At 40.0% G+C, this 17,236-nt stretch overlaps 2 protein-coding genes across 3 annotated transcripts in view; one reads left to right on the forward strand and one right to left on the reverse strand.

The window, feature by feature from the left end:
* The window catches only part of iqgap2 (IQ motif containing GTPase activating protein 2), a 31,236-nt gene that overhangs the window by 714 nt on the left and 13,286 nt on the right, over positions 1 to 17,236 (reverse strand). Inside the window, exons 7-38 of one of the 2 annotated variants that reach the window (XM_019266155.2) lie at positions 16,775 to 16,888; positions 16,498 to 16,676; positions 15,818 to 15,905; positions 15,483 to 15,646; positions 14,969 to 15,056; positions 14,555 to 14,718; positions 14,240 to 14,400; positions 13,831 to 13,955; positions 13,565 to 13,728; positions 10,640 to 10,666; positions 10,104 to 10,194; positions 9,569 to 9,736; positions 9,317 to 9,456; positions 8,994 to 9,164; positions 8,689 to 8,772; positions 8,420 to 8,491; positions 8,248 to 8,317; positions 7,789 to 7,997; positions 7,458 to 7,610; positions 7,164 to 7,327; positions 6,762 to 6,986; positions 6,447 to 6,587; positions 5,241 to 5,325; positions 4,889 to 5,121; positions 4,035 to 4,167; positions 3,212 to 3,314; positions 2,972 to 3,113; positions 1,944 to 2,031; positions 1,637 to 1,849; positions 1,363 to 1,523; positions 1,055 to 1,198; positions 300 to 408 (exon numbers count right to left, since the gene is read on the reverse strand). In XM_019266155.2, the coding sequence (XP_019121700.2) occupies positions 300 to 408; positions 1,055 to 1,198; positions 1,363 to 1,523; positions 1,637 to 1,849; positions 1,944 to 2,031; positions 2,972 to 3,113; positions 3,212 to 3,314; positions 4,035 to 4,167; positions 4,889 to 5,121; positions 5,241 to 5,325; positions 6,447 to 6,587; positions 6,762 to 6,986; positions 7,164 to 7,327; positions 7,458 to 7,610; positions 7,789 to 7,997; positions 8,248 to 8,317; positions 8,420 to 8,491; positions 8,689 to 8,772; positions 8,994 to 9,164; positions 9,317 to 9,456; positions 9,569 to 9,736; positions 10,104 to 10,194; positions 10,640 to 10,666; positions 13,565 to 13,728; positions 13,831 to 13,955; positions 14,240 to 14,400; positions 14,555 to 14,718; positions 14,969 to 15,056; positions 15,483 to 15,646; positions 15,818 to 15,905; positions 16,498 to 16,676; positions 16,775 to 16,888 (4,373 nt within the window). The remainder of the gene's footprint in view (positions 1 to 299; positions 409 to 1,054; positions 1,199 to 1,362; positions 1,524 to 1,636; positions 1,850 to 1,943; positions 2,032 to 2,971; positions 3,114 to 3,211; positions 3,315 to 4,034; positions 4,168 to 4,888; positions 5,122 to 5,240; positions 5,326 to 6,446; positions 6,588 to 6,761; positions 6,987 to 7,163; positions 7,328 to 7,457; positions 7,611 to 7,788; positions 7,998 to 8,247; positions 8,318 to 8,419; positions 8,492 to 8,688; positions 8,773 to 8,993; positions 9,165 to 9,316; positions 9,457 to 9,568; positions 9,737 to 10,103; positions 10,195 to 10,639; positions 10,667 to 13,564; positions 13,729 to 13,830; positions 13,956 to 14,239; positions 14,401 to 14,554; positions 14,719 to 14,968; positions 15,057 to 15,482; positions 15,647 to 15,817; positions 15,906 to 16,497; positions 16,677 to 16,774; positions 16,889 to 17,236) is intronic. The other variant, XM_019266156.2, reaches the window with a different exon arrangement.
* f2rl2 (coagulation factor II (thrombin) receptor-like 2) lies at positions 10,673 to 13,558 on the forward strand. The gene is made up of 2 exons (XM_019266158.2): positions 10,673 to 11,700; positions 12,013 to 13,558. Exons 1-2 carry the CDS (start codon positions 11,637 to 11,639, stop codon positions 13,041 to 13,043), a joined length of 1,095 nt encoding a protein of 364 aa, XP_019121703.2. The 5' UTR covers positions 10,673 to 11,636; the 3' UTR covers positions 13,044 to 13,558.

Consider the following 17,236-nt stretch of genomic DNA (forward strand, 5'->3'; position numbering starts at 1 on the left):
ATACAACATAAATCATAAACGTGTGTAATGTGGTAGTAGATTCAATTACTGCACACATATTATTATTCATACATTATTTATATCTAATAATTATTCATGCATGATACATCAACAGAGAATTCACTATGACAAATGTGTGTTTATTGGACAATATTTGCTTTGTTTCCATGATATCTCCAGCTAGTAGTCCAATGAAGGGAAAAGGACATTTAACCAATCTGTCATCAAGGTTTCATGTTGACTAGTGAGCCGCTTTTATTTCGTGAAATTCTGACACACTGGGGACTGGGGAAATTTACCTGGAAATGAAGTTGGACTTTTTCCATTTCAACTCCCATAAACTTGGCCTTCACCTCAAAATCCCCAACTTCCTCAGTGGGTGAAATGTCAAACATGACATTTCTGAACCTGAATAAAAGAGAACAACATGAGGAAAGTGACAACTCAGCATATGGGAAAAATAACATGGTAATAATTTTACAACATTTAGCCGTATTATTGCAGAGATACAAAAAATAAATGATAGTATAAGTCAGCATTTTCACAGTACTCGGATTACACTGTGGATAGGCCTCAGATCAGCTTAAATTTATTTAGTTTAATGTTTCAACTCATCTCAGTGAACGATACATCTAATGATATTTTTCTTTCCATGAAAAGAAAACTTACAATTATCATTCTACTATTATACTCCTGTATCAAAAACGAGTTCTAAGACAAGTCTCAATACTGTGAACAGACATTTTTCCTCCTCCGCTCTTATTTTGTAGAACTGGTTTTGGATGCACCTAGTATGCACCTATTAAAATGGATTCAAAAATGAATCGTTGTCCATTTTTCCATTTTTCTGTCTGTGAAGTCTGTTTTAGCTGTTTTATGGAATGTTGAATGTTAATTTGGAAAAATGATCACGAAATGGTGTGTGTGTTGTTTGGTGGGGGATCTATTTAATCATCTACACTACAATCCAGGTTTCTTTGCATGTCACAGCCTAATAATACAAACCAATATATGACAGGTTGTAAAAACATTAAAGGAGAAGAGCTCAACTCACTGGTTCGTCTGAAGTCCTTCTATCTCCAGGATGACTCCTTTTTCATGCAGCCTTGCTGCAGTGTACTTCAAAGCCTGTGGCTTCGACTTCTTGCTGCCCTTATCTTCTCCTTTGCTGTCCAGTTTTATAGATCTGCGTGAATTCCTGAACACACAAAACACAGTTATACATATGTAAAGCCATTCGTCAATCGAACCATCCGCACAACACAAACAATAAGAAGCAGGATTATTTTTCTACACAGTGAGAAGAAATCTTCTGAAAAACTCTCCATCCTCGCAAGACAAAGACATAAAGGAGCAACTCACTTCCGGTTGAGGTTATCCAGGCAGGTCTTGATGTAGGTATCATAATAGTTCATTTGGTCCTGAAAGAAAGCTGTTTTCGAGTTGAGCGCCGTCAGTGTCTGCTGGAGCTTCACAAGCTCGGCCTTTCTTCTCTGTCTGTAGCGTCTTTGGTAGCGAATGTCCTGTCAATTATAAGTTTACATTAGGAATTCAGAAGCTGAATAGACCTTACAAAACATTTGGAAGTTAGCTTAGCTTAGTATATTTTTATAGAAAGGAAGAGCTTTTTATGCACCTTTGATATGTCGTTGATGAGGTCCTGGTATTTGTTACTAGTAGCAACAAGGCCAGCCTGCTCCAGGTTACGGAGGTTCCTCAGGATCTTCCTCTTCTTCTGCTCCAGAGGCAGCTGGCTGTCTTCAAGTACTGCTGGGCTGCTCTTTAGACCTTCTGGTGTCTGAGCATCCTGGACTGCCCGACGCGCTACAATCCTAATATGCTCCGACTCCTTCAGCCACAAATAAAAACTGTTACACTTCAAAACAAATATTTTAGTGCAGAAATTTGTTAGAGAAAAGAGACATATAGAAAGAAAGTATCACCTGCGGGGCAGTAGCAGGAGTCTCAAGAATTTCAGGCAGGGTCTCTCCAGGTTGAATCCGAATCACATCCACTATAAGCTTTTTTGTCCTGACACACAAAACACACATATAGAAAAATATAGAAATGTTCTTCTGTCTTTCTTTTATTTCAGGTCTAATATCTCCTAAACCAACAAAGTACACAAAGTCGTTGTTGATGACAGAGAAAACTTTTTTACTGAGTTGATTTTGGAAAAGGTGTTGGAAAAAAGTGGCTGTTACCACAAACTACAGTGCAGTATTATTTTTCATGTCAGAGTTGGATAATAACATCACCTTCTCTTAAGTCAGTCAACAAGGTTGTCTTTGTTTGTTCATCCATTTACCACAAAAGCTACTGAACAGATTGCAATGAAACTTAGCGTGAAGTTACACCATGAGCAGAAGTATACCTTGGACCCAATAATAATATTCATAATATTGTAAGCATGTACGTTCTATACTGTATTCCTTCAGCTGGTACAGTCTTGCCAGAACACATTATGCAAGTACACCTAAATTTAGATGACACATGCACATACAGCATCAACTGAAAGAAATCTTGCATTAACATTTATGTGACCATTAAAAAATTGTATATGACAAAACATAGGGAAAGGCTGCCGCTCCAATACTGTCTCCTGTAAGAAACGATCCAGACGGATACATGTTTTTAGGCAAGATAACCCTGACCACCAAACCCCTTCCTTTTAGGACAGGAAATGATAGAAGAGCAGGAAAGGCAACAAAAGACATGCAACTGAGTGATAGCTACAAAGAAACACACACTGTATCAAGAAGGGTGAAGTACAGTGCATCACACGGCATTCATGTCAATCCCTCTCTATATTGAGGACTTCTGAGTAAGTGTGATTCAGTGGTTTATGGCTGCATCATAAATTCTGCATATACATGTTGATACTCTGATAACTAATAACAACATCAACATTGGACAACAAGCTTGACAGCAGGCTTTCGATAAAGCAGTTTGTCTCCAGCAATAAACTTACTTTGTCATTAGAGTCTTTACGTCTTTGTCATCTCCTTCTAGTAGCTCAAACTTGCTGGTTAGGGTGAGTGAGATCTCTGTCTTTGCCAGCTGGCTCAGAGCACTCTCTCTGTTCGGGTCGTTTGGGTCTACTGCTCCTTCCCCTGAAAGAAAGCAGCGTGGTGGGTGAAATGATAAATATACTATAGCCAACCTATGATTAATTTGAGATTAATATAAACAAAAGTTTGTTCGACGGTACCAAGCAATGTCTCTACATCAGGAACATCTCCCAGGTCCTGCAGCAGCTCATGCAGCAAGTCATTGCGGTCAGGAGAGATGGCCTCCAGATGTTCCAAAAGCAGCTAGACAAATGCAGATGTGATTAGTCTTGTCTTGTTCAAAAACCTTAAATCCTTACTGTGTAAGTTTATGAAAAAAATGTGACACAGTGAAAGAACCCTGTTGAATCCATCCATATAGAGAAACACCAGGACAGATTTATGAGTAACAGGTGCTAAAGTTTCTCTTACAATTCCATTTGTAAGAGAAACTTCTCTCTGGAAATACCAATTCTCTCTGGAAATGCAAAAAATGCCTGGTATCTTTATTCTATTCTCTCTCTATTCCTGTGTGAATACGTGTAGAGTGAAACTGTTGGAAAAAGGACACAGATGGCTTTAAGCTACTGATGTCCTCCCCACTACCCCCTTTCCAAGGAAGTGGTCTGCAAATATAGAGAACGGAAATAGGACGATGATGGGCACAAAGTGGAAAGAGATGATGATATAACAGGGGACAATATATAATATCAACTGAGTGCTGAAAAAATATCTCTAGTCTGGTTGTATGTCAACTTTTCTTTTTAGATTTGCACAGGTGTTGGTATAAGAATAAGAACTGTACTAAAAAATAGAGACAATCACAACAGTCTGCTGTAGTAAAACTGTAGTATCATTACAAAGATGTCACTGACTGAGGATGATCAACCATCAGCTAATGCATGTACACGTTTTATAACACAGCATGTTCTCATGGACTGATATTTGAAGGAAGTCTTAAATGACCACTGTGCTTGGGTTTACCGAGTGGGTATTGATGACCTCCTCTATTGAGATGTAGATGATAGGCTTGCTTAGAGTCACCATGTCTGAGTATTCATCGATATTAAACTTCTCCTCAGGTTCTGGGACATCACATGCTGACTGGAAAAATACCCTGGAAGAGGAAGAATATCAGTAGTTAGTGGTTATCAGTGTTTGAGCCTTAAATATTTACAGTTTTTTTCCTTGTGATTGCAAATGTTAGCTATTATCGCTGACACGGTTTATTCAAAATGCTGAATTTTCTTTAATCTGCCTCCATCTTTTTCAACGACTGCAGGGTAAATTACTTACACTAAACCGTTTCCAGAAAATGAACTATCATTGCTGTGGATTTCCAGTAATGATGAGTCACTCTAGCAAAGTTAACTGCTCACATACCGGACAAGCTCTTCTTATTTGAGTGAGTTTGTACAGGTTCATTTGGAGTTGAGTTGGTTTCATCTTTCAATTGCTGAAACAGTTTCTTCCTTTCCCACAATTACCTCTGCTTCCACCATGTCAGCTTAACCTGACCTTACAAGTGAAACATGTTTATCTACAGGGTTTACTTTAGTCTTTTGGTATTTTTCTTAATTATTATTGTAAAGAACATCTCTTCTCCTAGTATCCAAAAGACAGAGCATAGCAGCCACGTTAAAGAATTGCTTTACAACATGTGTTCTCCTTTTATCGTGTTCTTTTAACACAAACCAATATGATGTCATGTAAGACTTACCTATACTCAGTATTCCCCTGAGATAAAAAAATATTTTTAACAGACAAATCCTCAGAACATTTGCACCAGCTTTGCAACATATTTCAATCATTTCTTCTGCTAATTTCTCCTTTCTTACCTAAACTTCTCATATGTCTGAGATATGTAGTTGTTCAATGGCGTCATGTGTGCATTCTCGCCCTCGAACAGCTTGTTAGCCGCAGCATGCTGCAGCATCTTTGCCACAGATCCCAGGTTACGACGCTGGTCTAAGTGAAGCTGCCCTCCAGCTGACATGTCAATGATGTCGAAGCCGTCAGGGGCCACGATGGCTGGGTTCATGTAGCGGTAGTACAGCAGGTTTCCTACAATCTGTCAAAAAAGGGTGCGTCATTAAAACCTTTTGTAAAATTGAAATGCGCTCAGCTCGGCATGTTCACAATAGTAAAGCATGTAAATGAACATGTATTCATACATCTGAGGGCTTCTACCTTCATCAGTTCATCCTCTGAGGCATCAGGAAACTTTTCATGGAGGCTGTTCTTCAGAACTTTTGCTATGTATCTCATGCCATAACTACATGCAAAACAAAACGGATTGATGGGACATCAAACACAAAACAACATGCAATCATGTACAATATGGCAAATGATAAAGCAAGCTCATAACAGGGAAAACAGAGGATTTGTTTGAAGCACTCATTATTGCAAGTATTGATGGGTTTCAGTATCTCTATGCATGTCGTGTTTTTTGCAGAGAGGATAATAAAAATTAGCACCATCTAGTGGTATAAACACTCTTCAGCAATGTATAAAAACAGTGTTGTGCTTGTGATTATTCTAAATTAAAGAAGTTATAAGAAGACGAGTATTTATTTATGTCCAAATAACAGAAGTGAGTTGTTTGGGTGTGGCTAAAGAAGTGGAGTTCTGTTTTTATCGTTGAGCAACTAACCAGATGACTGCTTGCTCCAAAGCAATGATTATCTAGTAATGACTGTGTCCAAGCATGTAGCTGAACGCTTAACAACCAGAATGAGCGGCTAATGACATGCCAAAGCATATGATCATATCCTGTCTCGCCCTATTTTAGTCACATTGCTCTTATTAGATAGTTGAATAAGAATATAAAAATAGAAGAAAGAATCAACAATGGGAAAACAACCAAAAAAAAAAGATTGAGAATAGAAAAAAAAAGTAAATCTAAATATCTGAATGCAAAGGCTAAATTCTAGGTGTTATTGAACATGAAATTATTGCACTTTGAAAGCATTTGCTTCCTTGACTTAAGGCATTTCCTGCTGAAACAATACTGATGCAGAATGCAGTGGGCAGAAAAAAATAACAGGGACAGCTTAAAACATAATATTGTCCAGGACAACACAACAACCACCCCAAATTATGGCCTCGAGAGCTGAATCACCTCTCACATCACCTTGTAATGTAATGCACTTTAACATAATAATGTATTTGTATTACTTGCAATGCTGCAACAGAAAGTGAATTTGAGTCAAGTTTTGGATAACTTTGTTAAAAACACTTTCATCTTAATTTATTCTTTCTTACAACTAATCAGTTTTTTGTTTGTTTTTAAAAGCAGAGTCTACAAAATCATGCTGACCAATGTGTTCAGGCACTGACAAGCAGAACTGTGACAGAGAACACAAACAGTGACACTCAGCAGATCCTAAAACTTACGGGATATTATCCAGTGAAGACACAATGGAGTTCAAGACCTTATCTGTAGCAGACCGTAACGCCAGACTGGACGCCTCCAGCCTGCTGCGCACTTCCTCATGTGACATGGCCTGCTCTGGAGTCACTTCATAGGGAAGCTTGCTGAAGGAGGACAACAGTGGGCAAATGTTTTTGCATGTGTAAGGCTCATTGATTTTCGTTTTTTACCACATTAGGTTAAAATTATTGCAAAATAATCCTCTTATGCTTGCTTTATTACTACAGTACATTTAGTGCAAGGCATCCCATCTGTAATATCAGGAAGGTGAACCTTACCTGGCCTCTCCAGTAGCCGTCTCCAGCTGGTTTACCCAGGCTTTGTACACATCTACTGGGTTGGTGTTGATGCCTAAATTCTTGTTCTCAATAATGTCTTTGACCACTGGAGCCAGCAGCTGCCTGAGTGTGTTGTGGCCACGTGCTCCTCTGTTGAAGCTCACCACCATCTTGATAACTGTTGGATTCCCCGTCACTATGTCCTGGATCTGGTCCACCTTAGAACTGACACACATGGACAAGATGGTAAAGTTGATGTTGATGTTGTCCAAACAAACAGACAGTACAGTCAACCTGATGTAACCCTCATACATTATAACCATTATAACCCTTCAAATAAGTAAGGACTCTTAAGTATAGTGTAAATAAGTGTACAGCACTGATTAAGGCTGCAAATCTCACTTGATTTCCTCCTCCAGAGCTGTCTTGAAGAGTTTGAGCAGCAGGTATTCCTCCCGCTGGTTAGAAGCATAGTTGTACAAAGTGAAGATCACAGTGTCCATAAACTTAGTGGACTTGTTTTGGGGCATCTGGAAGATCAGCTTGGCCAGATAGGGTGGATTAGTCTAAAGTAGAGAAGAGTAAAGTAACATTAAGTGTATCTGCAGCTGCACTTGGATATCCATACAAACTGTTAAATGTGAGAAGATTTAAGTTGGAGCAGATAAAGTAGAGTTAAACACATTTTTGTATCACCTGTAGCAGGTAAAAGAGATGTTGGTAGGCCTCCAGTTTTCTTCTTTTGCTTTTATTTAGGCCCTTAATACCCAGTTTGTCACCTGCAGTCAAGTCATCTTTACTTGCTTTATTCTTCTTGTTCTTCATTTTCTTATTATGGGACACTACATCCTTTCAAAAAGAAACAAATACCAAGTGAATTAAGTAGTCAAACTGGACAAGACAAGATGTAATGACAGGAATTTAAACACAGTTCAGTGGTAGCACCGTTACCAAGATATCAAAAATGTCAACCAACATGAAATAACCGTGTGCCTTTTATCTTCTTGACACATAAATGGTTGCGAACCTGCAGAGTGATCCTGTTCTTCACCAGCAGTCCAATCTTTATGTCCATCAGGTTCAAGTCTTTCTCCATCTGCTGATTGGAGCGAATCTTAGTGACCACTTCCTCTCTAAGCCGTGTCACTTCCTGCTCCTCCTGGAGGTCCAGAGCACTCTGCTCCAACAAGTGGACAAACTTACGCACCACTGAGAGAGGAGGATCCTTGGCCCCGGCTAAAATTTGGCACATAAGAAAATCATTAAAAGCTAGTTTTTCCATATTTTTACATATTTTACAATTTCTGCATAAAGTACTGCATTTTTTGTGGGATATCACAACATGTGATACCAGGGAAATACTTATTTAAATCAATGCTGTGACCATGATCAAAATCCAAGACATTTTCTAGTCTCACATCATGTTGTACATATTATTTAATTTTTCTGCTCTAACTGCAGGACTGCAAAATGCCTTTTGACTCACTCAGGGTTCTGTAGTCATCTCTGGCTTTGTTGGCCTTTAGAAAAGCCTGGATTTTCACAATTTCTTTTTCCTGAATGCACAGATAACAGTGAGTCTTGCACAACATGGAACACACACCAGAAATCCAAAGTCTTGCACTCAATTGATATTGATTGACTAAAGTGTTACCCACATGATCTTTGAAGAACTGCAACCTCTGATTGTATTTCCGCTTGGCTTTCCACATTTTCACCACAGCCTGGATCTAAAAACACCAGTGTGTTTGTCAAGTTTTTGATATAGTAGCTGTACAATTGATGCTAGATACTGTGAGGATGCAAATTCATATTTTAGTTTGTGGCTAAGGATTTTTTAAAGACTGCAAGCTTTCATTTACAAGAAAGGGGTGCATAAAAATGTTTTTATTCTCTTTAGACATTTTAATGTAATTAAATGTATCACCTTGATAACAGATGCAACATTTTTCTGAAGCAAATTCATCCTGTCTTTGTAAATTTTCCTCTGTTTGTAACCTTTCCAGCAAGCCTGCAAAAAAAATAACATAATATGATTAAAAATATACAAGTTGCACCACAGAATGATTACCCAAAATTCCTCCTAGGTATTGTCTCTGCTTTTTATGTGCAATGATACAGTCAGTACATAGGGCTTGTAAACCAAAAGCCCACAGCTGCCTCCCTCAGTGATCACTGAAGTTGATCTGATTTCTAACATAAATCATCATTTACGATGGAGCCATACATTACCTGCAATTTGACGATGTGTGGTTCTTGTTGGCGTAGATACTCCATTCTCTGGGCATGCTTCTTCCTGACCAGGTAACCTCTGATTCTCGCCTGCAGCTGGGTCACCAAGGATTCATTGGCCAGCCACAACTGTTCCCTGTTATATTCTGCACTCACACTGCTGACAGCACTCTAAATGGAAAGAAAAACATCTCCAATGTGAATATGAGCTGATCAAATGAATCGTGCAATTTTAGTATTGTTGACCGAGAATGAAATCAATCCCATCATTGGGATGCAACTGTGTTAACATAACACCACATAATGGATACAGCAGGTCGTACCTGGATTTCCTCTTTAGTGAGATGATCGCCATTGTGTTCAAATCCTTCAGGCTCCTCCCAGGTGCCCTGTCCAGTCTCCAGGTTATAGTAATAGTCATAACTGTCCTTGATGCAATGTTTTACCCATACACCAGTGCTGCCTGGAGGAGGGGAGAAAGTACCCCTTAAGACACATGTCACTGAATACCAAATCAGGCGACTTTTCACTGTGTATGGATCAGTTTGTGATACTTGTGTAGTAAGTCAAGTTACCTTTAGTAGCACTGTTTGTTTGTCTCTGCGCCAGTTCAGCTTGATATGTGTCAGCACATTCGGGGAGCACTGCTTTCAGTCCTGCACTGGGAACTTGCAACGCCTGCAGTGTATTCTGAGAGTCACCCTCGGCCACCATCCTGTTAATATCAGCTACTGCTCCAGCCACTAGGAAAGTGAACAGGAATGAACCAAAGAAGAAGTTGTTGAGTCAAATATGTAGTGTATATATTCACATTCATGTAAGTGAATATAATGTATTGTATTATTATTAGGGGAAACTTTGTGTTGGCACACTATCAGCAACAAATGTTACATCACTCCAACATCAGGGTTGATTACAAAATTAATACTGATAGCTTGTGCCAGCTGTCGTTAGGCCACGGAGTTGTGTGTTGATCTGAAAATAATACACATCCTCTGGACAATCAGAATCTAGTACTCGATGTTCCCATCCATCGTCTGAGAAGAATTAAGTGGACATGAATCAACGATTGTTTAATTGGATGAGCGAATTTAAACTCTGGGTACATACAAGTGAGAGCCTCCTCTTCATCCTGGTTGGCTGTGTGTATGGCCTCTTGGATTTGGTCCAGCCACAGTACTGCAGACTCATCTCCAGAGCTCTGCAATCAGGTAAAAGGTCACGTTTATTTATGTTGTACATAAAAAACACAGTTGACCAAAGTACTCAATGGGAGCAAATAGGCAAATATAAAACGAAACAACAAAGAAAACACAAGGTCACTTGTCTTCTTTTCAGACGGAAGAGACCAAACTATGCCTCAGGCACACACAAGGCATTGCTCATGCATGGCTGCACAATACTAACTTGTACTTGAAAATTATAAATCTTTTGAAGCAATTTTGTTAAAAAAAAATAAATTAATTAAATGTCAAATGTTATAAATTCTTGTAGTTACAGTATGTTATGCAAATTCATCAAGTTAGGATTGTGGAGGTTGTGGAACAAGCAGAATTTTGCTCGACAGCAGTAGCACTTCATAGCAACAGATTATCAACACTACACAGGCTGTTGCCGTTAAGGCAACTGCAAATAATAGACTGTACCATTTCCCCTGTGTCCAGAGGTAAGATCTAAGGGAAAAGGAAAAAACATGTATTGTTGACAATAGTTACTCTACAAACATATTTGTAGTTCAATCAACCACTTTGTACTAAAAAAACTGACCCCGACAGCTGTATATCACATCAGGCACAAACATGTTTATTCAGCCTGGGTTTAGTATTTCTCCTCAGGCTAATTTTAGAGAACTCTGGTGGGGATTGGGGTGTATCCCCGACCACAGAGCCAACAGGAAGGAAGTCAACATTAAAACACACTGAGCAAACTAAAAGCTGCTTCTTTGTTTATATCCGCATCTGACAAATTATTTCCCAGCCATCTCATCATGGGTTGCAGAAGTAATTCAGTGAAAAATCCCCAGTTGTTAATTATATGAGAGCATTTCTTCTGTTTTGTGTGTGACCCCATTGCAGTATATGAACTAGATAGACATTCATGCACTTGAGTCGTGAGGTGCATGACATGGTGGTAAAACAGGAAAAAGAAATACATTTTTTTGTTTCGTATATGCTCGGTAATCAATATTCATTTAAATAAAAGGGCACCATCTTCAAAGAAATGATCCAGTTCCAATAATACATCCATGAGCCTCAAATTAATAAAAGCCAAATCACTTGATACAATTAAAAAATAACCTAAACCACTATAAAATGACTTGTTACAGCTGCTGATGAGCAGTGTCCTCCCACCCCGGTGAGTCAGTGGGCAGTTACTGACGCAGGCTAAAGGGAATTTAGTTTTCAAGCCTGGACAGGAAACGTGCTCACTGCTCCGAACAAACACACAAGTGTCCCAGATACACTAGCGGGAAGCTGAGCTTGACTATACACTGTTATCAGTTCTACTGTTGCACTGCAGAGATGAAAAACAGCAAATTTCACCGGTGGAGAACTCCGTAACATATAGTGAAAAGAAGCTAAACCTAGAAGGTTGGAGACAAGGAACCCTTGGAGAACTCTGGGATATAGACGGGAGCAGAATATGGCCAACCTTCTGCCAGGACTACTCATTTGTTTGTTGGCCGTGCAGACCATTCAGCATGATGGTAGGTTTATTATTTTAGTATATACATTCTTTTTTAAACATTCAGTAATTTTGGTAAACACACACACATAACTGGTTATGGCTCTTTTCCCTGATCAATGTTACAAAACACAGGTTTAACTATTATACTGCAGTTGCACTAAACATATTTAATAATGCATGATGTTATAATAGAAATGTCTGTTTCCTTTGCAAAACAACACAATGTGATTTACTACACTTTGTTTTATGTTTTAAAAGTAGTTTGAAATGATTTATTATTAAACTAAAGTTGCTTTAAAGCCAAAAATATTGTTTTTCTATCAATTTACAGGAAATAGAACCTGGACCAAGACCAAGACCAAAGGCCCACCTGCGATACCCAAAACCTTCAGGGGAAGAACAAGCAAACTTAATCACACAAACTCTTGGTTGAACGTGACCTCAGAGGACCAAGTGACAGCCTATACCACAGGGCTCCTCAGTACCTGGGTCATACCGTCGTCATACATCCTGGCCATGTTGGTGGGTATCCCCTCTAACGGCTACATCCTGACCTTCCTCAGACTCAAAGCAAAGTCCTACTCCACAGCAGTTCTTTACCTGAACCTGGCCTTGTCCGACCTGCTGCTCCTGCTTTCCCTGGCACTGCGAGTTCACTACCACTTCAATGGAAATGACTGGATATTTGGGGAAATCTCCTGCCGGCTTTTCACAGCCTTGTTTTACGGCAATGTTTACTGCTCAGCTCAAACTATAGCGTGCATTAGTCTTAAGCGCTATCTGGCTGTGGTCAAACCGTTTTTATACAGAAGGCTGGCTAAGACTACGCTGGCAGTGTGGGCGTGCTTGGTTGTATGGTTCCTCTATGGGGCCGCTATTGTGCCTGAGCTTCTGGTCAAACAGAGTTACCACCTTACCCAGCTGAGAATCACAACCTGCCATGATGTGCTTCCCCTAGATGAAACATCCCATTCCCTGCTGGTGCCATACAGACTGATGCTGGTTGTCCTGGGCTTCATAGTGCCTTTCCTGATTTGTATCTATGCCCATGTGGCAGTGGTATACCACCTTGGGCAATCTCACTGTGACTGGAGACCGTTTATCAGAGTCAGCACTCTGGTTTTTGTCATCTTTGTGGTGTGTTTCTTGCCCAGCGGCATCCTGCACTTCGCCCACTACATCCGCCTGTTTTGTAAAGAGGACGGCAGATTGTATGGATACTACAGAGTAGCAGTGTGCCTCTGCTGCTTTCACAGTTGTCTGGATCCCTTCCTGTGTATGCTCATTTCCAGAACAGCAGCCTCAGAACTACAATTCATCTCCTTCCACGGGATGCCTCAGAGGCCAGCTGTTATGATGTGAGACAGTGTGTGTGTGTGTGTGTACAGAAAAAGCATCTCCTTGCTTGACCATTGTTTGTAAACAGCAGGGAAGCACAAGTTCAGAAGCAAAGATGTGAAAGTTAAAACTGGACGATGTGAATATAACAGACCAATACTGCAATCTGAGTTAGGTCCAAAACAACCTCAAGATATCTATGAAGTCAGTGTCTGCACCTCTGGGAATAGCAGGATGAGGAAAGGAACATTTACACTGTGAAAGCTAAACAAGCCTTTTCATGTTAATGCAGCTAAATATCAGATTGTGACACGACACTGTTGGCTTGCTGACAGAATCAGAGCACGGTGACAACTATAAACTTTTTCTCCCTACCTTGTAATAAAGTGAAAATTAAATACAAGCAAGCTCCATGTATAATATGTACATAAATGTTTTGCAATGACGCAGGAGAAATGTCAGCGAGGGATGTCAAATCTAATAAAACTAAAGGATTAATATGGGATGAATCTTTTAGAAATCAACTTGATTTAGAGTTACAGTACCTGACAGAGGAGCTGCTTGGTATATTGTAGGACATCATGGTAGTGTTTGGCTGTGGCCGAGTTCACCCCCGTTAACTTGGCTGTAGGGAGGAGCAGGGCGGCAAGTGTCTGCTGGTGATCACCTGAGTTGAGTGCTTCATTGATCTCAGCTATAGCTATGATGCCTGCAGGTAGACATTAAGAACAATTTGATACTTTATTAGTCAATGTGCAAATTTCTCATTGTAGGATCACAACTAAAATAAAAGCTTGTAAGACTTTCTTACGTTCATGCTCCTCATGGACCTGAACGTTGACTGTATCAATGCATTTTTGGACGTCATTCCAAGTTAGAAATTCTTGGCCCTTGGCAAGAGCCTCGCCTCGCAGTTTAATGAGAGTGTCAGCATACCTGAGGGACAGCACCATGAAAAGTTCAACAAAGTTTCACATTAAATCACTCATTACTCATCAGTTTGCTGCTTGAAGATCAGTCCTTAAGTAACCACTACTTTGTTGATTGTAAGTAACAGCAATACTCTGAGCAGAAGACATTTTTGCAGGACAAATACAAAAACTGACCGTCACCAAGCATTTGTGCAACGGTATACACTTAGCCTAATAACTGATGTTCTTGTTTGATTCACTGCCATCGTCATCGCTGTCAGCAGTCCACACGTGTCTGTCCTCTCTTACCTGTTGAGGTTGTCCTGATCCATATTGGTGAAGCCCAGAGGAGAGTCCGTCAGTTGCTCAATCACAGCCTGAGGGTCTTTGGTGTCCAGCACCTCGTTCAGCACTGCTACAGCTGACAGCATCTCCACCGCTACACTCAGCTCCTCGTGGCTCAAGCCAGACTAATAAAACATAAAAGGTCTCAATCACAAGCATGATATGAGAGTTCACTAAAGTATAAGTCTAGCACTGAAATCCCCTATACACACCAGCATATTTGTATCAACATGTGGGTCTACCTGTCAAAGACTCAAAATTGCAAACATGATGTCTCACCCGTCCCCCTTGTAACTGCAAGCTGAAAAGCTCGGCCTGATAGAGGTTGGCTGCAGTTTGGTACACAATCGGCAGTTGTGCCTCAGGTCTCATCAGCTCTTCTACTGTCTCCAGTGAGTTGCCGAGACGAATTGCAGTATTGATCGCTGCAACTGCCTCGAGTTCTGGTCAGGGAAATGATCACAAATAGTCATATCTTGCAGAAAACCAATATCAGTTTGAAAAAGTCTGTCAGTCTTAAAATGACATTGTATAACTTCTTGAAGTGCCATTGAAAGTTTATTAAGAACTATTGTAAAGTGAGGTGTGTAGACTCTACATCTATGCTGTGAGAAGCTTGCTGGTGGCTGATTTTCAACTGAGAAGCAATTACTATTAATAAACACTTTGGGTGAGTAACAAAAAGTTGCTTACTTCGTTTCTCTGCCTCAGCAAAGTCATTACAAGAGCTGACAACTCTCTGAATCTCCTCTTTGTCCAACAACACAGTCCTCCCTCCATCCTGCAGCACAAATATTACAAAGGAGAGACACTGCTGAGAATCTATGACCATTTAGCGTGTTTTAATGTGGGGCCACGGAGAGCACTTTTTATTCTCTAAAGATTTTTTTCTTTCTAATACAATGCCTTCATTGCTTGAATATTGAAAACAACAGCTTTATTCCTTCATCAGTGTCTACACTACATCTGTTTAGCCAATAGACTGCTGTGTGCTCACAGCGGTACTTACAAATGGACATAATGTCCCATTCAGAAACATTTCCTCATAATGAAGTCTGCTTTCCTCCCAAATTCTAACCATCTAATACAGAGTTATTTATTGTAAATTCTTGAAACTAACTGCTTGGAAAGAATACCAGAGGTGCTCTGGCTCTTAAGGCCCTGAGAGTTGGGAACAGCTGAGCAAACATGCTCTGACTGAGTATACCTTGGATTTATGTTGGCAGTAGGTGGTAAAATGTTCCAGGTACCAGCGACAATTTGACTCCTGAACACCCAGCAGGGCCAGAGCTTCAAGCCTAAGTGCAGCCAACAGAGCAGCCTCATCCTGGGCTGACACCGCCTGATTCACCTGCTTTATTGCTGCCTGGACTGGAAACAGAAAAAAAAAGTCAGATGTGACTGAGGGATGTTTTATTTTTTAAGTCTTTCTGATAAGTAGGAAAAAAAAAATTCTATCCAAAAAAAGGAAGACATTCATGGTAGTAGAAAGTGTTTTGGGAAAAATACATGTGCAAGAGTCATATGGGGGAAAATCCTTACTGTTGACAAAGTCAAGACAGCCCTGGATCTCCTGCTGAGTCAGCAGCTCCTCATAAACATCTCTTTCTTCTGTAGCAATCGAGGAGCGCTTATTATGGAAGACAAAGAAAATATTTGTTTGATATTCATTTTATATAGAGCATTTAAGTTGTGCCTGGTCACATTGTTTTTACTGCATCCAGACTTTTTTTTTCAGATTTTACATATCACACTTTAGCCATTAATAGGAAAGTGGGTGGCTGCTGTTTGTACAGTATTTGTAAAGGAGAAAGGGAGGCGAGATGCTGAATGGTGTGGGGAGGTTTGTGTTTGATGAAGTACAGCTGACACTGCAGCCACTGGAATGTGCTGGCAAGGCCTGTGGAGCGAGTTGGTAAAGAAAACCCCTTTCAAACCTCAGTGTGAATCTCTTCGGTTCAATATAGTTGTCAGTAGTAGAGACATTCATTCAGAGCAGTCATATTTAGATTTTTTGCATTATCAGAGTCGATATCTGACGTGCCAAAAATACCATAGATTGGTAAGGAGGCGGGCATGAGAATGATCAATCAACTTTTCTGCGAAGTCACAGAGGCTAATCGAGCCTTTCATACAGAGGATGTAGTGAACCGAACATAGTTAAACAAACAAACCATGACACTGAAACATAAGGTGACTGAAGTGTTTGTTAGGCTTCTCACCCTCCCTGCCGACTGATTCTGCTTACGAGCCTTGGTTTGGCTCAGCGTGTCCTGGTAGTCTTGGGCAAGAGCTTCCTGCGTGTTCCTCAGCATGGCATTAGGGTTATTCAGGGCTCCCATTGTTACAGATGCCTGACCTCTGTCAACAGCCTCATTGATGGCAATAACAGCAGCATGCACTAAGGGCAAAGGAGTGCATGTGAACATTTACCAGAAACTTTTGGAGTGTCAGTGAAAAACATCAATAGATAATTTGTTAAAAGGTCATTAGACTTACAAGCAGCTTCATCCACTGAGAGCTCATTGGCCAGGATTCCTCCAATCTTACTGAAAGCTGGCATTTGAATGCCATACTTCTCCAGCTCACTCCTCATGTTACTGATCTCTTCCTCTGGAAAACAGATATATACCGATTGTAGGGAAAACTGTTGTAGCACAGAGAATACGATAGTAAAGGCTTCAATTCTAAATCTATCTTTTTTTTCCTTAACAGTGTATACATTTCTGGGTGCTGTCAAACAGATTTCAAATATGTAAATACAGAATGATTTTGAGTTATGGTCTGATCAAAAGTGATTTAACTTTTTTAATGATGTGAATAACTCCCAGACATGTTGTGTAAATCCTCATCTTGCAAAATATTTGAGCAAACTGTCAAAACCTTTCAAACATACGTGTTTCATAGATTTCAGTGAACTTGTGGGATTATAAAAAGAACTGATAAGAGATGATAGTGGTA

This window comes from Larimichthys crocea, chromosome III, assembly GCF_000972845.2.
Source record: "Larimichthys crocea isolate SSNF chromosome III, L_crocea_2.0, whole genome shotgun sequence".
Lineage (NCBI taxonomy): Eukaryota > Metazoa > Chordata > Actinopteri > Sciaenidae > Larimichthys > Larimichthys crocea.

Coding starts and splice junctions, on each gene's coding strand:
- f2rl2 (XM_019266158.2), top strand. CDS start 11,637: ATGGCCAACCTTCTGCCAGGACTACTCATTTGTTTGTTGGCCGTGCAG. Junction 11,701..12,012: donor GCAGACCATTCAGCATGATG/GTAGGTTTATTA, acceptor ATCAATTTACAG/GAAATAGAACCTGGACCAAG.